Source organism: Hippopotamus amphibius, chromosome 7 (assembly GCF_030028045.1).
Source record: "Hippopotamus amphibius kiboko isolate mHipAmp2 chromosome 7, mHipAmp2.hap2, whole genome shotgun sequence".
NCBI lineage: Eukaryota > Metazoa > Chordata > Mammalia > Artiodactyla > Hippopotamidae > Hippopotamus > Hippopotamus amphibius.
In genome coordinates, this window is record NC_080192.1 from 85,321,041 (window position 1) to 85,342,325 (window position 21,285).

At 36.8% G+C, this 21,285-nt stretch overlaps 1 protein-coding gene across 1 annotated transcript in view; it reads left to right on the forward strand.

Annotated features, from left to right (window-relative positions):
- Positions 1-21,285, forward strand: part of TACR1 (tachykinin receptor 1) — a 207,403-nt gene that overhangs the window by 129,795 nt on the left and 56,323 nt on the right. The window contains exon 2 of the mRNA XM_057740415.1: positions 5,353-5,547. Within this exon, the coding sequence (XP_057596398.1) occupies positions 5,353-5,547 (195 nt within the window). The remainder of the gene's footprint in view (positions 1-5,352; positions 5,548-21,285) is intronic.

The following is a 21,285-nucleotide window of genomic DNA, read 5'->3' on the forward strand; positions in this document are numbered from 1 at the left end:
CATGAACTCTGGGTCATCGCTATTGGCTGCTTGGTCTTAGTTGGTTATAGGTTGTGAGCTTGGTCTTAGTTGAGTAGACAAATTTGCTGGTCAAGTGATCTGGCTAAATGAGGTCCCTGAATTTTGATGATAAAAGAAATGTCCTGGAAGAAAACCCCAACTGATGAAATGTTAGTGACTTGGATAGAAAGACTATGTCCTCCCTATAATGGGAGGGAGGGGAGTAGGAGAAAGGATGAAGTGACTTCTTGTTCAGAGGAAGAGCCAAAGGGTGATACCACGTAGAAAGACTGAGTTTTGTACAGTTCCCAACATACTGGTCAATGCAGAAATTATCTGACAAATACTCATTGAGAATTTATTTAAGTGTTTAATGTCAAGACCTAGGAAGTTCTGAAGACCTGGATCCAGTGAGGTCACTCCTGCAGGATGATTCCGGATGTCTGTATGACAAAGCAATAATTATTCTCACATATGTTCAGACTGGGAGAAACAAAGGTATAATATGCATGTACTTTGTTAAATTTTCATTGAGTAGTTACTACATCTTAGGCACTGAGGAAGCCAAGGATACCAACATGCACAAGTCACAGCAACTACCATCCTCAAAGAATCTGTGGAGGATAAAGAGAGAAGAGATTGCCATGCTCTCAGCTGTCACCTGCCCTGGTCATTTGAATCCAGGAGATGCAGTCCCTTAAAGGAAACTTGTACCATCACAGGAAGAACTGAACGAGCATAAGGGAGAGCAAGGACTGGAACTGGAGGGGAAAGTGTAGAAGAAGGACCTGGTAAGACAGATCTCCTAGCAGAGGAAAGACATTCTCTTTGCCAAATGACTTAGGGCTTGTATAGGAGAAAGTTATGAGGCTGCTGCAGCTTGTCAGAAGATTGGAATTCTTTCTCACAATAAGATTGTTTCACTCTGTGTCTTTTAAAATGCTCAGCCTTATATTTGGCCAGATTTAAGGGACTATATGGAGAGTTCTTTTTATAAAGCAAAATCATGCAAGAGGAAGCCAGCACCTCAAGTTTTTATCTGGGAGGCCACATACAATTCAAATCAGAGCTCATGGCACTCCATGGGACTGAAACAACCTGAAGTGGAGAACATAATCCACATCCTACACAGCCTCTGGACAGTCTCTGGCAGCATGATGATTAATGCATAAACTAGAAAGACATTTCATTGACTGCCTTCTAGTCCCATGAACACAATGCAGTCAATAAATATTTATTGAATGTAATTTCTTGGGGCTTTCAGCACTTACTCTGTGATAACTTACCACAGAATAAGCAAGAATCTTTCAGGGTGGTTACAAATAAATATATAAAGGTATGTTAATGGAATCCAAGCTACAAATGGACAGTAAGAAAGAAAATATGCATCCATCTGCAGACAAGTCATCCAAGTGGTACTAGATTTGAGGTAAATGTCTCTATTTCATACAAATGAAAATATATACATTTTTTGAAGTCAATCATTTTTATCCTCTCTGGTTTTATGTGTACAACACTTTCATCTGTCACTGAAATAGCTCCTACACTCAGGAAATGGCAGAGTTAGCTGAAATGGGCTTCCAAATTACAATTTTTGCAATAAAAATAAAATATGGCTTTCTGCAACCCATTTGGAGCTACAACAGCAATATGCTGATGCAGTCCCCCTTAAGCCCCAGTCACATTAGATTCTGAGCAGTGTATCACCAATTTGGGCATGAGGATGGGTGTTAGGTTACATTTATTTAACTTTGAACATTTATCCTGAGTCAAAAGTAAATTAAAATTTTGCATTTGAGATAATATCCAAAAGGGACAGTGTAATTACCACATTTTCCCTTGTGCATCCTCCCTAAGCTCCTGTGAAATCTGAGAAGGCTCAGCCACAGTGAAAGCAGGAGCCTGGGAGGTACTGAATCAAGCTGAGCCAGGCATCTTCACAGCTGCATGTCTAGCTTTGTAGGGGAAAGATCTTGCCTCCGGAAAATGCTTCGGTAAGCAATTTTACAATTTTAATGCAAACACTCAAAGAGACTTTAGCCATGACCGTCCAGGTCCAGCCCTTCACCGAATTGGAAAGAAGACAATAGTGATTGTACAAATCCACCTCCACTGGCTCTGATTCCAGGATTGCCACAACCACTCCATGACTAAAGAGGAAACCAAGGCTTCATTGCTGTCAGGCAGGAAGAAAGAGGCAGAACCAGGAGGGAATTCAAGACTTCTCAGGATTCTTTTCAGGATACCACCCCAAGTATGGAGGGTCATCAGGCCCACAGAACACTGGACCTCCCCAGACAATGCTTGATTCACTGCATGTTGACAATTGTCTTTGCTCTTTTGATTTTCTGTAGATGGCAGTTGAGTGACAGACTTTATAGCCACCAAACTTCACCAGGGAAACTTGCTCAAAGATTTATAGATTACTACTCACCTCCACCACAATATCTTTTGCAATTCTCTTCCTAATTCCACTCTCTCCTGACTTCAAGACTACCCACCTCAGTGTCTTTTTGTTAAGGCATAATTATATTTCCTAAATAGGTGACAAATTTTCCAGAGTCATACTGACACTTTTGTGTAGCAAATGAGGGGCACAGTGACTTGGTGATATGTCATGACTATAATATTCAAATAAGTAGAGACATGGGTATGAAATGTATAGTGTGCGGAGTCAATAATTACATAATATCTTTGTATGGTGACAGATTGTAACTAGACTTCTTATGGTGATCATTTTGAACTGTATAGAAATATCCACTCACTATGTTGTATACCAGGAACTAACATAGTATTGTAGGTCAATTATAATTCAAAAACAAACAAATTCATAGAAAAAAATCAGATTTGTGGTTATCAGGGGTGGAGATTGAGGGGGAGGGGGAATTGGATAAAAGTAGCCAAAAGGTATAAACTTTTCATCATAAGATAAAAAAGTGCTAGAGATGTAATGTACAACATGATGAATATAATTGACACTGGTGCATATTATATATGAAAGTTGTTAAGAAAATAAATCTTGAGTTCTCATCATAAGGAAAAAACATCCTACCTACCCTTAGAATGAATATATATGTATATAACTGAATCACTTTGCTGTACAGCAAAAACTTACTAAACATTGTAAAGCAACAATACTTGAATAAAATAAATTAGAGAAAAGACTACCTACCCTCTTTCCAAAAGAGGGAGAAGGAAAAGATCCTGGGGATTTCCTTCCTAGGAGTTATCACCAGTCCTGATTACATATGTAAAAGATGACCTGAGGCATCCTACTATACTTTCATATTCTAAACACTGTCCATGGCATCGCTCTTAGAGACCAGAGAAGGAAAATGTGGGAAAGGTATTCTAAAGTTTAGGATGTTAAAAGGATGATCAGGGAAGCCTTCATGAAAACTGAGCCATCAAGCTTCACAGACAGGGAAGATCTAACTAATCATAACATGGAGAAGGGAAGAAGTATCTGAATGCTTCCTGTCCTTCAAGCCAGATGCTCAACAGGCTCACCCCCCAATCCAGCTAAGCACACCCCTTTAAGCCTCTTCAATAGTCCACTCACCATTCCAAATCTTGATTACCTCTGCAGCCTCCCTAAGGCTCTGAGATATTTATCAAATTACCACTTGAGGTCACATATCCTCCTGTCATGTTTTATGGTGCTTATTTATGTGATTTTCTCCTTGGAGAAATTAGAAGCTCGGAATCCAGAAGGAAACACAATGTTTTGCGTGCAGCAGGTGTGCAGTGTGAATTTGTAGTGCACATACCGAATGAAATTGCTTTCCTTGTAGCCCTGATCCCAGTTTCAGCCTAGAGATCCTAGAGTCCAAAGACTGTAAAAAAGAATTACGTGGAATTACGTGGAGCCAGCTGACAGCTGTTCTATTTGTCTGCTCCTTTCTGAAGTCTCCATTGACTATTCAGTCCCACGGAAACCAGAAACACCTTCATGTCAGAGAATCAAATGCATGATTCTGAGATTTTGTCAGATGTTTAAACTCCAAAGGTGATATAAGACATAATTCTTACTATGAAAAAAATGCATATTTTAAGGGATGGATACATGAACTTTGCAAGCAAAAATTTTTTTTCAATGTAGGCAATATTTATTAGCAGATGTTAAGAGTGCAAAATAGTAACAAAAGGATGGGAAAGGAGGTGTGGCATGGCTCCCCTTCCCCAAGTGAGGACCCTGTAACCAGGCCAGTGAGGTGGGAGTACTTGACTGTGGCCACTTTGAGTCCAGCACCCTCTGGAGAACAAGCTCCCAGGCAGGAGGGGTCCTCACAACATGGGGGAAGGGAGCAGCACCCCAGATGGGGCATAGGCTGTGTTCCAGCCCAAACTGCTTGGTATCTGCCCACCTCACATCTCGACAGCTCAGGGCAGGGGTGTTAGAGGACTAGGCTAAACTTAGCCCTATAAAAGGTAGATGACTTTTTAAATGCAGGAGGCAGAATTGATATGATAATAACTGATAAGAAATGCTGACTGGAATATTTGTTAATTCTAACAATTTGTAATTCTAAAATTTCTGCTGAATCTCAAAGGCTACACACAAATTCAGACATGAACACTCATTCAAATGACACCATTCAGTGCTTGACCCCAAGTAAGAGATGGAGAAATGGTTCCGGGCCTGCAGTCATCATTCACTTTGCTGTCCTCTTCCTACAAAGAGGTTTCACTCTAGGCTTTGATATGCTCAAGTGTGTCTGTCTCAGGAGGTGGAGAGTCTCTTTCTCTTTATGAAGCATACTTTGTTAGCCACACACTGACTTCTAGACAAAGAATTGGTGAAGATTTCTCCAGGAGCTACTGTTTCTTGTTAGCTTTAGGCCACTGCTTTCTCATTCGTGCACATTCACTTTCCTTCAAACTGTATGGACCTGTACAGGATTGCTAGCCTTTTAAATTGCCACACCAGGGCTTTAAAAACTACTATTTCTATCACAGTTATTCCTTAATCCAAAAAAGATAAAGATAGTCTTTATGTTGAAGAAATTCACAATATTGTTCTTATTTTTCTGATTTCACTATAAGCCACCAACCTATACTTGGGTATCATGTCCCTAGCATAAGGACAAGGATGAAAATTTCTCTCCTGGAATATTGCTAGATGGGTCCTAAAATATTAAGATATCTGGCTGGCTTTTCTTATGGATTTTAGCATTTATGTCATAAAAGTTATAAACCTTAAGGATAGAATATCAAAAGGAAAATAGTTGTGAAAATCACCAGGACTCAAAGGGTTTCTGGGCAATTTTTCATTGGGCAGAAACAACACATAATCACTAATGCAGATTTGGCTGAGCAAATTGGAATTTTGTCCTTTCTTCTCTGTTCCAGGTACATGGCCATCATCCACCCCCTCCAGCCCCGGCTGTCGGCCACAGCCACCAAGGTGGTCATCTGTGTCATCTGGGTCCTGGCTCTCCTCCTGGCCTTCCCCCAGGGCTACTACTCAACCACGGAGACCATGCCCAACAGAGTGGTGTGCATGATCGAATGGCCAGAGCATCCCAACAAGATTTATGAGAAAGTGTGAGTAGAGACAAATTCCAGTACCTTCTTTGCCCTTTCTTGTTCCTTCTTTCTTTTGTTGGTTAGGATTTAATTTGTATGTTAGGATTTTTTATTTGTATGCATTTATCACAACCACTCTGATGTCAGGTTGATGTGTCCGTAGTTATCAAGGGACTGTTATGTCCCAAATACTATTCTGGACTTTGAATGAAAAGTTTTAAAATGTAAGACCTGGATCCTGTTATAACATACCATTTGGGCACACTTTCATATTCCTCTTGCTTCTTACCAGCAAGTTTGCCCTGTCAATGTCTGCATTTCTTTGCCTGGGAACCTTTTCCTAACCTATAGAATGCCACTTTGCCCTCTTGCACAGCATGCCAGAGGGTGAGGGAATTACCACCCTGCCCAGTCCCATCAGCTCTCAGAAACAACTGATAGGAGTTGGCATATGAACACCCCAGCTCCCTCACCCTCAGGTGGGATCTCTCTGAGGTTTGTGTTTTACTGTGTTCAGGGTTTCCTCTTGGGATTAAACTCCAGCCACCCTGGTGGCAGCTGGCCTGATGACATACCCTTTGTTAGTCCCACTCCCTAATGGTGTTTCTTTCTCCTTCCAAATAAGTCACTGGCACATGAATCTTCATCTCAGGATCTGTCTCTGGGCAAAACTAACTAAAACACCTACCTTCCAGGATTTTGCAGCTGGAAAAATACCTATACATGTGAAATGCACGTGAAGGCAAGGCCAGCACATTGAGACCCTAGAGTCCCCCACAGGGCAGATCCGCTTCTGTTCCAGGAGCCTGACTAATCACATTTAGAGTTTTTCAAAGCTATCCTGGCACATTTTTCCAAGGCTTCGTACCTTAGAGGCAACATAAATATGGCTTATTCTTTGTTTTTTTCTATTCAAGTGAGCAGCAATGTGACACTTATATTACCATCAGTTTTCTGGACTCAAAGCACATTGATAATGTGGCTCCTTTTGAAAGTCCTCTATAATTTTCCAATCTTGGGTTTATTAAGTGAATTGTAAAAGACCACTGGTGTTAGCACCAGAAGATTTGGGTTTTAATTATAAGATTGCCAGTTTCTAGCTATGTGACCCTGGGCAAGATTACAGTCTCTCTTCCTTGTTAAATGGACTATGATAAAGCATTGCCTCCCATAAACAACTGCTTTGAAGAGCAAACAAGATAATGTATTCTCACCTTGTAAGCTGTTAAATGCTACACGAAAGATAAGATGTTGTTATTGAACCAAATTCATTAGATAGCATAATCATATAGACCTTTGAACTTATTAAATGGTAAAATGAGACACTGTACGTGATGGCCCCCTAGATTTGAGGGCCCAAAATCCTGTTGCACACAAAGTTACACTGCTGCACCTGTTCCATGGAGCACAGAAATGTGGCTTGCCGGAAAGCAATACATAAAGCTCAGACTTTGCCTTCCAGACACGAACAGTGGGATTTTACTGATCAAGTAGTGGGAGGATTAATGCTCAGCCTAGGAGATACTGAACATTTTTCTTTCAAATGAAACTACAAGCCTGAGCGGAGTCACAGCAGGAGAAAGAACATAGTTTTACAAGCTGTACAAGACCGATGAACATGTTCAAGCCAGAAGCTTCCCTCAAAGGGAGAAAAAAACCTCTGAATTAAAGCTTGTTATATAAACTGCTTCAGAAACTGCCATAAACTTCATGGACTATACCTCAGTTTTCAGTGCTTGTGATCTTTCAAAGTCTGATCACCTTTCTGCAATTTTTTTTTTTCAAATAAGCACAGTTCATTATCTTCCAACAAATTCAAAATTTAACTTGGAAATAAAGGTTTATTTTCTCATAGATCTCTGGGATCTCATCCAAGAAACAGCAGTGTTTAGTGTTTTACTTTTAAACATTTTGCTGTTTTATGCTTGCTAATGATTAGAAGTCCCTTTGAGACTCAACATTTTGGACTGTCCTTTCAGGTTACCTTTCAAGAATTTAGGGAAACTGCTACTGGATGCACAGTTAGGCTTGCCATTATTGTTTTTTTCATGATTTTAACCTAAAAAGATTGAGCCTGGATTAAGAACATCTGATTTTATCTATTCAAGATGTATAAAATGTTTATAGATGCAGTAATAAGTTGAAAGAGTCTATATTTGCCATTCACATATTGTCTGTGAGACAAACATAAGTGTAAGCTTTATGCAAACCTATTTTATTTATCAGTATCTGTCATTATGATATATTTTTAGGGAATTTAAATTTTACCAGTTCTAAACTAAGCACTTAATTATATTCTCTTCTGTTAGAACTAATGACTGCCATTTCCACAGTACACAGTAATTCCAAATTTGAAATCAGAAGAAAATTTTATTTTGAGACAGTGTGATTATTAGGGTAAGAGCATAGGCTCAAGAGTCAAATGCAGAATCAACTCCCAGCTACATCACTCTCTAGTTGAATCTAATGATCAAGTTATTCAAGCTTCTAAGCCTAATAGTACAGTCCATATAGAGGTATTGAGAGAAGTAAGTACGATACCTGCTTGGCTCAGTGCCATGCACATTGGGCAGAATATAGTGAATGTTACCTACTGTTGTTAGCATCATGCACCTGGGCGCATGCGCCCGGGCACATGGCAGATGACTGGCAGCAGACAGTGTGCTACCTTTGCCTTCTGACTGCGTGGTTAACCTCTAACCCTGATCACTTATCATTTAGACTCATTAATACATGGATCAAACTAAGAACTTAAAAAAAAAGAAGCAGTCCAATAAAAGAAAGGGCAAAAGTTTTGAACATGTGCCTCACAAAAGGAGATATCTAAATGACCAATCAATATATAAGGAGGCACACAACTTCATTCATCACTAGTGAAATGCAAATTGAGACTATAATGAGATACTGTCCACCCATTAGACTAGCAAATGTTCAGAAGTTTGACTAAACTAAGCATTTAGAATCTCTGGCAAAGAATCTTAGTAGACTGCTAGAAGTATACACTGATAAAACCATATTGGAAGACATTTTGTAGTATCTAGTAAAGAAGAAACTATTCATACACCATAACCCTGCAGTTTCACTCAGAGGTAATTAATTATCCTAGAAAAACTCATGCTATGAACCCACATACATCTAGATATTGTTCATATCAATATCATTCTTAAAGCCTTAAACTGGAGATATTCCAAATGCCCATCATCAGTAAGATGGATATTTTAAATGTGGTACAAGCATGCAATGGAATACTATGTAGTTGATAGAATGAGCAAAATGTAGCTCCATGCAGCATAAACAGCTCTTGTAAATAAGGTTTTAAAACAAGCAAAATGAAAGTATATGTTTAAGAGTACATAAGTAGGTGGTAACACTACAACTGCAAGCAAAGAAGTAGTCACCATGCAAGTAAAGACTATGATTATCTCTCTAGGGAGGGAAAGGGATGTGATCAAGAAGGGACACCAGGAGGTGCTTCTGAGGAGATGGCATTATATTTCTTCAGCTCAGTGGTAGTAGCACGAGTGTTTACTTTAAAATTACTCATAATACCAGGTAATTTGATTTATGCATTTTTTCTGGAATGTAGGTTTCATTTTTATTTAACTTTAAATTAAATGCTATTGAAAGGTTTTTGCTTTTCAAGCTCTCAAGAAACTGTTTCCATTGGGATAACCCCCAAATTTCCTCCATAGGAAATTATTCTGAGGTGTGGGTCTCTGCCTAGGCTGATATTCATAAGCACTGATCTCTGAATAAGCCAAAGTGTGGATGGGTCCCACTTCATTCTCATGTTTGTTTGCATTTTGCCTTGCTGACCCCTATGTGTCAGCCCATCTGGAATTTTTCCAATTGGTCTAAGGGAGCTTAGCACAAATTATTGTCCCTGGAGGGGTGTGACAAATGTTAACCCGAGAACAAGCTAATAGACTCTCCATAGCACTCATCCCTTGCTGCTCTTATTCATAAGCACGTACATCTGGGCTACAAAATGCTACAGATAGACTTGGTTCATCTTCCTGGAAAATCATTTAAAATTTTATTTTGCATTTAAAAATAGGAATAAATCATGGAGTATAGTGAAAATTCTTATAATTTCTTTAATCACTCATATTCCCATCATTTACAAAGGCTCTAACACTTTGATAAATTTCCATCCAGGGAAATATTATTCTTAGTTTCTTTTGAAGTGTCTTGTGTACATACAGGTCAACACAAATATAGATTGTTTCCCTTTTTGTAACACAAATGTAGCTTATCATGCACATTGTTCTGTATCCTATTTTTTATTTAACTTAATACATCTTAGCAATCTTTCCGTATCAGTTCATGAAGAGCTTCTTTATTCTTTTTTCCAGCTACACAGTACTCCATGTTATAAATGTACAATGTTATTTAACCAGTCACTTCTGGTGGACTTAGGATTGTTTCCAGGCTTTTGCCATTGGAGTGCTGCCATGAATATCCCTTACACTTATCATGTAAGGCTATGTGCAGCATAAAAATCTCAAAAATGAAATTGCTAAGTCAAATTTTTATATTTGTCCTCCATACTAATTTACATTCCCACCAGAAATGTGCGAAAGTCCCTGTCTCTCCACAGCCTCATCAACAGACTATACTGTCAAGATTTTAGATTTTTGCCCACTAAAGTTAAAAATATACTTCTTTTATTAGGAGTGAGGTTGAATTTTTTTCATAATTTGAGTCATTTATATATACAACTTATAATCTACCAATTTATTTTCCATATCGTAAACAATTTCCTAAGTCATTAAACATGTTTCTCTAAGTTGATGTGAATATATATGTATGTATGTGTATATAAATAAGTTTTGTTAACTAATCTCCTTCTTTGAAAATTGATTACTCCACAGTGGTTTCTCTTAGCTGACTAGTAAGATAAAATAGCAAACTTCATAAATGTATTGCTTCCAGCTACATCCTTAGGTCCCTTCAGGGACAGGTTCAATTTCCTCTGCCATCCACTGTTTATGTCTACAATCTGCAGTTATAGAATGTTATTCTAATGTTATAATATTCATGAAAGTGGAGACTTGAGCTCATTATTCATGCAATATTGTCATAGTTTGTAATTGAGTCCTGCCATAACTTTAGCAACTTGGCAACTGTGACTGTTTTAGTGAAACTGTGACACCACCTAGGAAGCCCTATAATGATAGAGTGATTGACTGGTGAGAGGGAAAAAATTCATGGGTAACCAAAAGTGACTCTTCCTGGTGGAAAAGAAAAGCACAGTAAAAGAAAACTGAAAGTGTAAAGAAGAAATATTTAGCTTTGCAAAATGCAAATTCAGTAGCTTTCAAAGTTATTTGGACCCAAGCCCACTCTTGAGGATACTATACAGGCTGTCAAGTTGCCATGGTCCTGGAAGGTTATAGGGCAATACCCCTAAGCACAAGGAAGATGAACAAGCCAACATTTCTTTAACAGAGAGCTCACCAATATGACCAAGAAAAAGTCTATAATAAGGATGAAAAATGAGAAATACATCCCAAAGAATGAGATTTAGACAGCCTGGGGAATTTTAGCTTCCCCGAATCATTTATTAATATTGGTCATATGTCATTTTCTGTTAATTAAACTTCCTTGTACATAACTTTGTTGTAAAGTTTTAGCATAAAGTAAGATGTACCTGTTCTGAATTCCAGATATTACCAATAGTCCTGAGAAAGGAAGCTATGTCAGGAAACAGCATCACTCATGACTCTAATTACCTGTGGATTTGGGTGAAGTATATATGAATGTGGATGTATTAACTCTAATATAATTCTCTATTAATACCAATAGTAACGGAAGTCTATCTTTATTTATATCATTTTGTCTTTTGTATGTCATGACCCATCATCTTAACTGAAATTTTTATATTTAAACATATTCTTTACTTCCATTGATAATAATGAAAATTAAAAATCAACTAATTGGTGGAGATTAAGAAGGAAAAAAGAATACTAGAAAAAGTACGTGCAGTGTTACTTCCCCAATTTTCCACATTCTTGATTGCTTCACAAGTGAAAAAGAAGTGTGGATCTTTTGCCAAACTGCTCCAGGACTTGGCCAAAATGGTGTCAGCATATTTGTGGTTCCAGGATTGTTTATGCTGGCTGCTATGATTAATCTTCTCCCTGACACCTACTATATTTATATAGCCCAGCACTCCATCGTCACTGCTGTTGATGGAAAGCAGTTAAACCAATAATGAAAAGTGCATTGACATTTCAGGGAAAAATGGTTGCATAAAATAAGCCTTCAACCCTGACTCCCAGAAAAAAAATTACAGTAAATAAAGTAAAAAGGAGAAGGAGAAGGAGAAAGAAAAGCCCATAGTAATGCAGAAATGAGGAAGGTTGCCATAAAAATGCCAGGAAGTTCACTACATTTCTGGTAGATATTGCACAGATAGAGACAGAGAGGAGGCAGCCGCCACCACTGGCAGTCATGGGCAATGCATGTGGCAACCCCTAATTAGGAGGTGAAAGTGTAAGCCTGAAAAATATGGGACTACCAAATTTGGGATTCTTTTGTGCTGTCATGTTAAATTTCCGGAGGTAGCTGACCTTACTGAAAGAGAAAGCGCAACCAGGCCTGAAAACGTAATTGAATGAAGATAAAATGGACAATTTTCTACAAAATTGTAAATAATCACACTGATGCAGCTTGAGAGGAGAGGAATGAAAATATTGTTCAAGAGTTATATTTATAAAAGGCAATAGAATCGAAATTTGTGCAGAAAATTTCTTTCAAAAACCTTATAAGCGGGGGGTGAAGGGGAAGCTGAGAGGAAGCGAGAGAGTAGCACAGACATATATATACTACCAACTGTAAAGTAGTCAGTGGGAAGTTGTATAACAAAGGGAGTCCAACTCGAGGATGGAAGATGCCTTAGAGGACTGGGGCAGGGAGGGTGGGGGGGACTCAAGGGGGGGGAGTCAAGGAAGGGAGGGAATACGGGGATATGTGTATAAAAACAGATGATTGAACCTGATGTACCCCCCAAAAAAAAAAAAAACCTTATAAGCTCTTAATGAGTCCAGAACCATGGAGAACTTGCTAATTTATTATACACAATTGGTATGACCTAAATGTAAAAAGTTGACAAAGGAAGCTCCAAAAACAAATTTTCAGACCAATTTCACTTCTAACTATAGATACAAGAGTCACACAAAAAAATTCAAAATTAAAATAGCAATGTTTCATTTTTTGAGTATGACTTTTTCCAGCAAATAAAGTTAGTGAGTTATCAGGAAATTGTTATTTTATTTTACCAAATGAATTGGTCAAAGGAAAGTATTATATATTTATCTCAATAAATGTCAAAAATAAATTTGTTAAAATGTTATGTCTATTAAAGAAAAAATAGTTTATGTCAGCAATAATCCTTGGGGAAATAAAGTGAATAACAGATCTTCTTTACAACAGAAACCAAAAAAAAAAAAAGAAAACAAAACAAAACCACAACCAAAACAAACAAGAAAAAACCACACACACAGAAAATTAAGAAATAGGTATTATATGAAGAAAATGAAAAAATCATGCTATTTTAAACTTTACCGAATGGCTGAGAATATTTAAGAAATATATTTCATGTGATCCAAAACCTGGACAGTATCTAAGTGTATACAGGAAATAATCTCCCATCTATATACATATTTTTTTATTTGTACACCAATGTTTACAGCAGCATTTTTCACAATAGCCAAAAAGGTGGAAACACCCTTCTATCTTTATATAATTCCATAAAGGTATCAGTTCTTCTCAAACTATTCCAACAAGTATGTTTAGGTGGCTGATAAAGCAAATCATTTGAATAGATTAAAAAATAGTTCAAGAAAAGGTTGAACAAGAATTAATTTTGATATCAGCAAAATAACAAAAAAGAATGATAAGAAGTGACTTTCTCCTGAAGTAAGCCAGAAAGAGAAAAACAAATACCTTATGCTAACTCATATATATGGAATCTAAAAAATGGTACTGATGAACCCAGTGACAGGGCAAGAATAAAGATGCAGAGTAGAGAAAGGACATGGGATAGAGATTGAAGGGGAAGCTGGGACAAAATGAGAGAGTAGCATTGACCTATATACACTATCAAATATAAAATACATAGCTAGTGGGAAGCTGCTGCATAACACAGGGAGATCAACTTGATGATTGGTGATGACTTAGAGGGGTGGGGCAGAGTAGGTGGGAAGGATATGCAGGAGGGAGGGGATATGGGGATGTATGTATAAATACAGCTGATTCACTTTGTTGTACAGCAGAAACTGGCACAACAGTGTAAAGCAATTATACTCCAATGAAGAGAATAAATAAATAAATATTAAAAAATACAAAATGCAAAATAAATACAAAATGAAAAGAAGTGACTTGCTCCTCCAAATATGAAAATACTCAGTACAGAGTATAGAACTGGTCAAATAGAGAATAGAAATCACACACACACACATAGAAATCCAAGAATATAAAATTTTGTGTATACTATATGCTACAGATAGCATGTGAATTCTCTAAGGATTAGTCCATAATTTTTTTTCAGAAATCTGAGAATCCCAAATTCTTTAGGATTTTGTAATTTGAGTGAGTTTATAAGTAACCATTGTGGGTAACCACATAACTCACCACTGCCCCCAACTTATAGAGTCACAATACACATTAGTGTACTGAAGCCTCTAAGAGTTTTTCCATCTTTAAAATTTTTAATTTACTTTTATAGGTAATATATTCATGTGGTTTAAAAACCAGGATGTGTAACAATGTAATCAGAAAAAGATTTCTCTCTCTCACCACTGCTCTTAGTTTCCTGTGAGCCTTCCAAAGTTCCTTTATGCTTATCTAAAAAAGTTTGAATATATATTCTAATTGTCTCCTTTCTTAACACAAAATATCATATGTGATAAACCCTATTCTTGTTTTTTTCACTTACAGTTTAACTCAGATATTCTTTCACATTAGTATAGAGCAAATTTTCCCATTTTTTCCTTTACAGCTGCATAGTATTCCTTTGTCTAGAAAAAACATAACTTATTTATCTGGAATGATATTGATGTACATTTGGATTGCCTCTAGTGTTTTGCTATTTCAAATTATATTGTAATGAGTAGGCTCCACTCTGATAACTTTGCAGTAAGAAAGCTGATGGTTTTGTTTAAATCTTGTGTTTCCCAAATTTACTTGATAATAGAATCCTTGTTTTGACTAACCCCTGTTAACATCCTACATAAATATTTTCCATAAAATATATTCTGGTGAAACTCTGGGATAATCAAAAAAAAGTGGTTCTTTCCCACACCTTAAAATCAATACAAACTCCAAACAAATTGGGCTGGAGTAAAAGCTTTCAAAACATAAAACTCAAGGCAAAACCAAAATGAAAGAGATGGTTAGTTTGAGTACAAACATAGATATAGATACAGATACAGATATAGATATATTTGTTAAATACTTTATGTCAGGAAACTCTGTGAAGAAGTTCTGCAAATGGCAAATTGAGGAAATAAACCTGCAATGTATGAGACAAACCACTGATATAAAATTAACATAGAGGAGGTCTGAGCTTCTGTGGTGGGAACACTGAGTCCAAACCACTGGACTAAGAGATAACCTCAGATTCCAGGGAATTTAATCAGTGTGAGCTCTCTCAGAGGTCCTCATCTCAGCACCAAGATCTGCCTCCATCCAACTGCCTGCAAACTCCAGTGCTGGATGCCTCAGGCCAAACAACCAGCAAGACAGGAACACAGCCCTACCCATCAAAAAAAAATGATACAACAAAAAAGTATGTTACAGATGAAAGAGCAAGGTATAAACCTACAAGACCAAATAAATGAAGAGGAAATAAGCAACATACCTTAAAAAGAATTCAGAGTAATGATAGTAAAGATAATCCAAAATCTCAGAAATAGAATGGAGGCATGGGTCGAGAAAATACAGGAAATCTTTAACAAGGACATAAAAGAACTAAAGAACAAATAAAGAGTGATGAACAACACAATAACTGAAATGAAAAATACACTAGAAGGAATCAATAGCAGGATAACTGAGGCAAAAGAATGAAAAAGTGGGCTGGAAGATTGAATGGTGGAAATAACTGCTGCAGAGCAGAATAAAGAAAAAAGAATGAAAAGAAATAAGGACAGTCTCAGAGACCTGTGGGACAATAGTAAATGCACCAACATTCAAACTGTGGTCCCAGATGAAAAAGAGAAGAAAGGGTCTGAGAAAATATTTGAAGAGAGTATACTTGAAAACTTCCCTAAGGTGGGAAAGGAAATAGCCACCCAAGTCCAGGAAGTGCAGAGAATCCCATAGAGGAGAAACCCAAGGAGAAACACACTGAGACACATATTAATCAAGCTAACAAAAATGAAATTCAAAGAAAAAAATATTAAAATCAGCAAGGGAAAAGCAACAAATAACGTACAAGGAAATCCCCATAAGGTTATCAGCTGATTTTTCAGCAGAAACTCTGCAGGCTAGAAGAGAGAGGCAGGATATATTTAAAGTGATGAAAGGGAAAAAACCTGCTACCAAGATTACTCTACCCAGCAAGGATATCATTAAGATTCATAGAAGATATCAAAAGTTTTACAGACAAGCAAAAGCTAAGAGAATTCAGCACCATCAAACCAGCTTTGCAACAAATGCTAAAGGAAATTCTCTAGTCAGGAAACACAAGAGAAGAAAAAGACCCACAAAAACAAAAGTAAAACAATTAAGAAAATGGTAATAGGAACATACATATCGATTATTACCTTGAATGTAAATGGATTAAATGCTCCAACCAAAAGATACAGATTGGCTGAAAGGTTACAAAAACAAAACCTGGGCTTCTTAGGTGGCACAGTGGTTAAGAATCTGCCTGCCAATGCAAGGGACACGGGTTCGATCCCTGCTCCAGGAAGATCCACATGCTGTGGAGCAACTAAGCCCATGCACCACAACTACTGAGCCTGTGCTTTAGAGCCCATGAGCCACAACTATTGAGCCCATGTGCTGCAACTACTGAAACCCATATGCCTAGAGCCCGTGCTCCACAAGAGAAGCCACGGCAATGAGGAGCCTGCACACCACAATGAAGAGTAGCCCTCACTCACTGCAACTAAAAGAAAGCCTGCATGCAGTAAAAAAGACCCAAAACAGCCAAATAAATAAATAAATAAATTTACATTAAAAAAAACCCATATATATGCTGTATACGAGACACACTTCAGACCTAGAGACACATACAGACTGAAAGTCGGGGGATGGAAAAAGACATTTCATGCAAATGGAAATCAAAAGAAAGCTGGAGTAGCAATATTCATATCAGATAAAGTAGACTTTAAAATAAGGACTATTATAAGAGACAAGAAGGATACTCCATAATGATCAAGGGATCAATCCAAGAAGAAGATACAACAATTATAAATATTTATGCACCCAACATAGGAGCACCTCAATACATAAGGCAAATGCTAACAGCCGTAAAAGGGGAAATCGACAGTAACACAATAATAGCATGGGACTTTAACACCCCACTTACACCAACAAACAGATCATCCAGAGAGAAAATAAACAAGGAAACACAAGCTTAAATGACACAATAGACCAGATAGACATAATTGATATTTATAGGACAATCCACTCAAAAATGGCAGAATACACTTTCTTCTCAAGTGCACACAGATCATTCTCCAGGATAGATTACATCTTGGATCACAAATCAAGCCTTGATAAACTTAAGAAAATTGAAATCATATCAAGAATCTTTTCCAACCATATGCTATGAGATTAGAAGTCAATTACAGAGGGAAAAAATGTAAAAAACACAAACACATGGAGGCTAAACAATACACTACTAAATAACCAAGATATCGTTGAAGGAATCAGAGAGGAAATCAAAAAATACATAGAAACAAATGACAATGAAAACTTGATGAACTAAAACCTGTGGGACACAGTAAAAGCAGTTCTAAGAGGGAAGTTTATAGCAATTCAATCTCACCTCAAGAAATAAGAAAAATCTCAAATAAACATTCCAACCTTACACCTAAAGCAGCTAAAGAAATAAGAACAAAAAAATCCCAAAGTTAGTAGAAGGAAAGAAATCATAAAGATCGGAAACAAATGAAATAGAAATGAAGAAAACAAGAGCAAAGATCAATAAAATTAAAGTTGTTTCTTTGAGAAGATAAGCAAAATTGATAAACCTTTAGTCACTCATCAAGAATAAAAGGAGGGGGCTCAAATCAACAGAATTAGAAATGGAAAAGGAGAAATTACAACTGACACTGCAAAAATACAAAGGATCATAAGAGACTACTACAAGAAACTATGTGCCAATAAAACGGACAACCTGGAAGAAATGGACAAATTCTTAGAAAGTTACAAACTTCCAAAACTGAACCAAAAATAAATAGAAAATATGAACAGACCAATCACAAGTAATGAAATTGAAACTGTAATTTAATATCTTCCAAAAAACAAAAGTCCAGGGCCAGATGGCTTCACAGGTGAATTCTGTCAAACACTAAGAGAAGATCTAACACCTGTCTTTCTCAAACTCTTCCAAAAAATTGCAGAGGGAGGAACATTCTCAAACTCATTCTGTGAAGCCACCATCATCCAGATACCAAAACCAGATAAAGATATCACAAAAAAAGAAAATTACAGACTAATATCACTGATGAACATAGACGCAAAAATCCTCAACAAAATACTAGCAAACAGAATCCAGCAACACATTAAAAGGATCATATAGCATGATCAAGTGGGATTTATCCAAAGGATGCAAGAATTATTCAATATACACAAATCAACCAATGTGTTACACCATATTAACAAATTGAAGAATAAAAACCATATGATCATCTCAACAGATGCAGAAAAAGCTTTTGACAAAATTCAACACCCATTTGTGATTTTTAAAAAAAACTCTCCAGAAAGTGGGCACAGAGGGAACCTACCTCAACATAACAAAGGCCATATATGACAAACCCACAACAAATATCATTCTTGTGGTGAAAAACTGAAAGCATTCCCTCTAAGATCAGGAACAAGACAAGAATGTCCACTCTCACCACTTTTAATCAACATAGTTTTGGAAGTCCTAGCCATGGCAATCAGAGAAGAAAAAGAAATAAAAGGAATGCAAGTTGGCAAAGAAGATGTTTGCAGATAACATGATACTATACATAGAAAATCCTAAAGGTGCTACCAGAAAACTACTAGAGCTCATCAATGAATTTGGTAAAGTTTTGGGATACAAATTTAATGCACAGAAATCTCTTTTATTCCAATATTCTAACAATGAAAAATTGGGAAGAGAAGTTAAGGAAGTAACCCCATTTACCATTGCAACAAAAAGAATAAAATACCTAGGAATAAACTCACCTAAGGAGGCAAAAGACCTGTACTCAAAAACTATAAAACACTGATGAAGGAAATCAAAGATGACACAAACATATGAAGAGATATACCATGTTTCTGGACTGAAAGAATCAATATTGTGAAAATGACTATATTACCCAAAGCAATCTACAGATTCAATACAATCTCTATCGAATTACCAATGGCATTTTTCACAGAATTAAAACAAAAAAATTTACACATTGTATGGAAATGAAAAAGACTGTGAATAGCCAAAACAATCTTGAGAGAGAAAAATGGAGCTGGAGTAATCAGGCTCCCTGACTTCAGACTATACTACAAAGCTACAGTTATCAAAACAGTATGATACTAGCACAAAATCAGAAATATAGATCAATGGAACAGGAGAGAAAGCCCAGATATAAACCCATGCAACTATGGTCACCTAATCTATGAAAAAGGAGGTAAGAATATGCATTGGAGGAAAGACAGCAGCTTCAATATGTGGTGCTGGGAAAAAAGGAAAACTAAATGTAAAACAATGAAATTGGAATAGTCTCTAACTCCATACACAAAAGTAAACTCAAAATGGATTAAAGACCTAAATGTAAGGCCAGACACTATAAAACTCTTAGAGGAAAACATAGGCAGGACACACTATGACATCCATCAAAGCAAGATCCTTTTTGACCCACCTCCTAGAATTATGGAAATAAAATTAAGAATAAACAAATGGGACCTAATGAAATTTAAAAGCTTTTGCACAGCAAAAAAAAACCATAAACAAGACAAGAAGACAACCCTCAGAATGGGAGAGAATACTTGCCAATGAAGCAACAGACAAAGGATTAATCTCCACAATATACAAGCAGCTCATGCAGCTTAATATCAAAAAAGCAAATAACCCAATCCACAAGTGGTCAGAAGACCTAAATAGACATTTCTCCAAAGAAGGCATGCAGATGGCTAACAAACACATGAAAAGATGCTCAACATTACTAATCATCGGAGAAATGCAAGGCAAAGCCACAATGAGGTATCACCTCACACTGGTCAGAATGGCCATCATCAAAACATCTAGAAACAATAAATGTTGGAGAGGGTGTGGAGAAAAGGGAACCCTCCTGCACTGTTGGTGGGAATGTAAGTTGGTACAGCCACTATGGAAAACAGTTTGGAGGTTCCTTAAAAAACTCAAAATGGAACTGCCATATGACTCAGTAATCCCACTCCTGGGCATATACCCAGAGAAAACCATAATCCAAAAAGAAACATGTATCATAATGTTCATTGCAGCACTATTTACAAAAGCCAGGGCATGGAAACAACCTAAATGCCCATCAACAGATGAATGGATAAAGAAGATGTGGCATGTATATACAATGTAATATTACTCAGCCATTAAAAGAAATGAAATGGAGCTATATGTAATGAGGTGGATAGACCTAGAATCTGTCATACAGAGTGAACTAAGCCAGAAAGAGAAAAACAAATACTGTATGCTAACTCATATATACAGAATCTAAAAATAAAAAATGGTACTGTTGAACCCAGTGACAGGGCAAGAATAAAGATGTCAATGCAGAGAATGGACTGGAGGGCAGGGGGTTGAGGGGGCAAGGGGAGAAGGGGAAGCTGGGACAAAGTGAGAGATTACCATAGACATATATACACTAGCAACTGTAAAATAGATAGCTAGTGGGAAGTTGCTGCAAAACAAAGGGAGATTAACTTGATGATGGGTTATGCCTTTGAGGGCCAGGACAGAGACAGCAGGAGGGAGTCGTGAGAGGGAGGACATATGGGGATATATGTATAAATACAGCTGATTCACTTTGGTTTACCTCAAAAGCTGGTACAAGCATGTAAAGCAATTATTTTCCAATAAATAGCTTAAAAAAATCAGTGGTGAATCATCCATACAATGAAAAACTATGCAGTCATTAAAAATAACGTTGCACAGCATGCACAACATAATTAACATGAAATATATTCATGATATTCAAATCAGTGGGAAAATAAAGGCTTTAATATAATATGTATGTTGATACCATCTGTGTGTTTTTAAAGTGATTACATGTACTTAAAGATTATAGGGGAAAGTCTGAAAAGATATGAATCAAAGTTTAATGCTCAATGTTTTAATCTTGGAAGTGGGATTACAGGTCATTTAAAATTTTCATTTTTGCTTATCTGCAACTTAAGTTTATTCAGACTGAAAATAAATTATCACCTGCACTGCATTTTAAAATTCAGTAATGTGAAATTCTTAAGGCATCTACTTCTAGAAAAAAAATATTATCACTAGAAAAAGATCATTAGGGAATAAAAAGATGAAATAAAAATGACTATTTTAGCACTTGAAAAAATAATTTGGTGAACTATATAGTT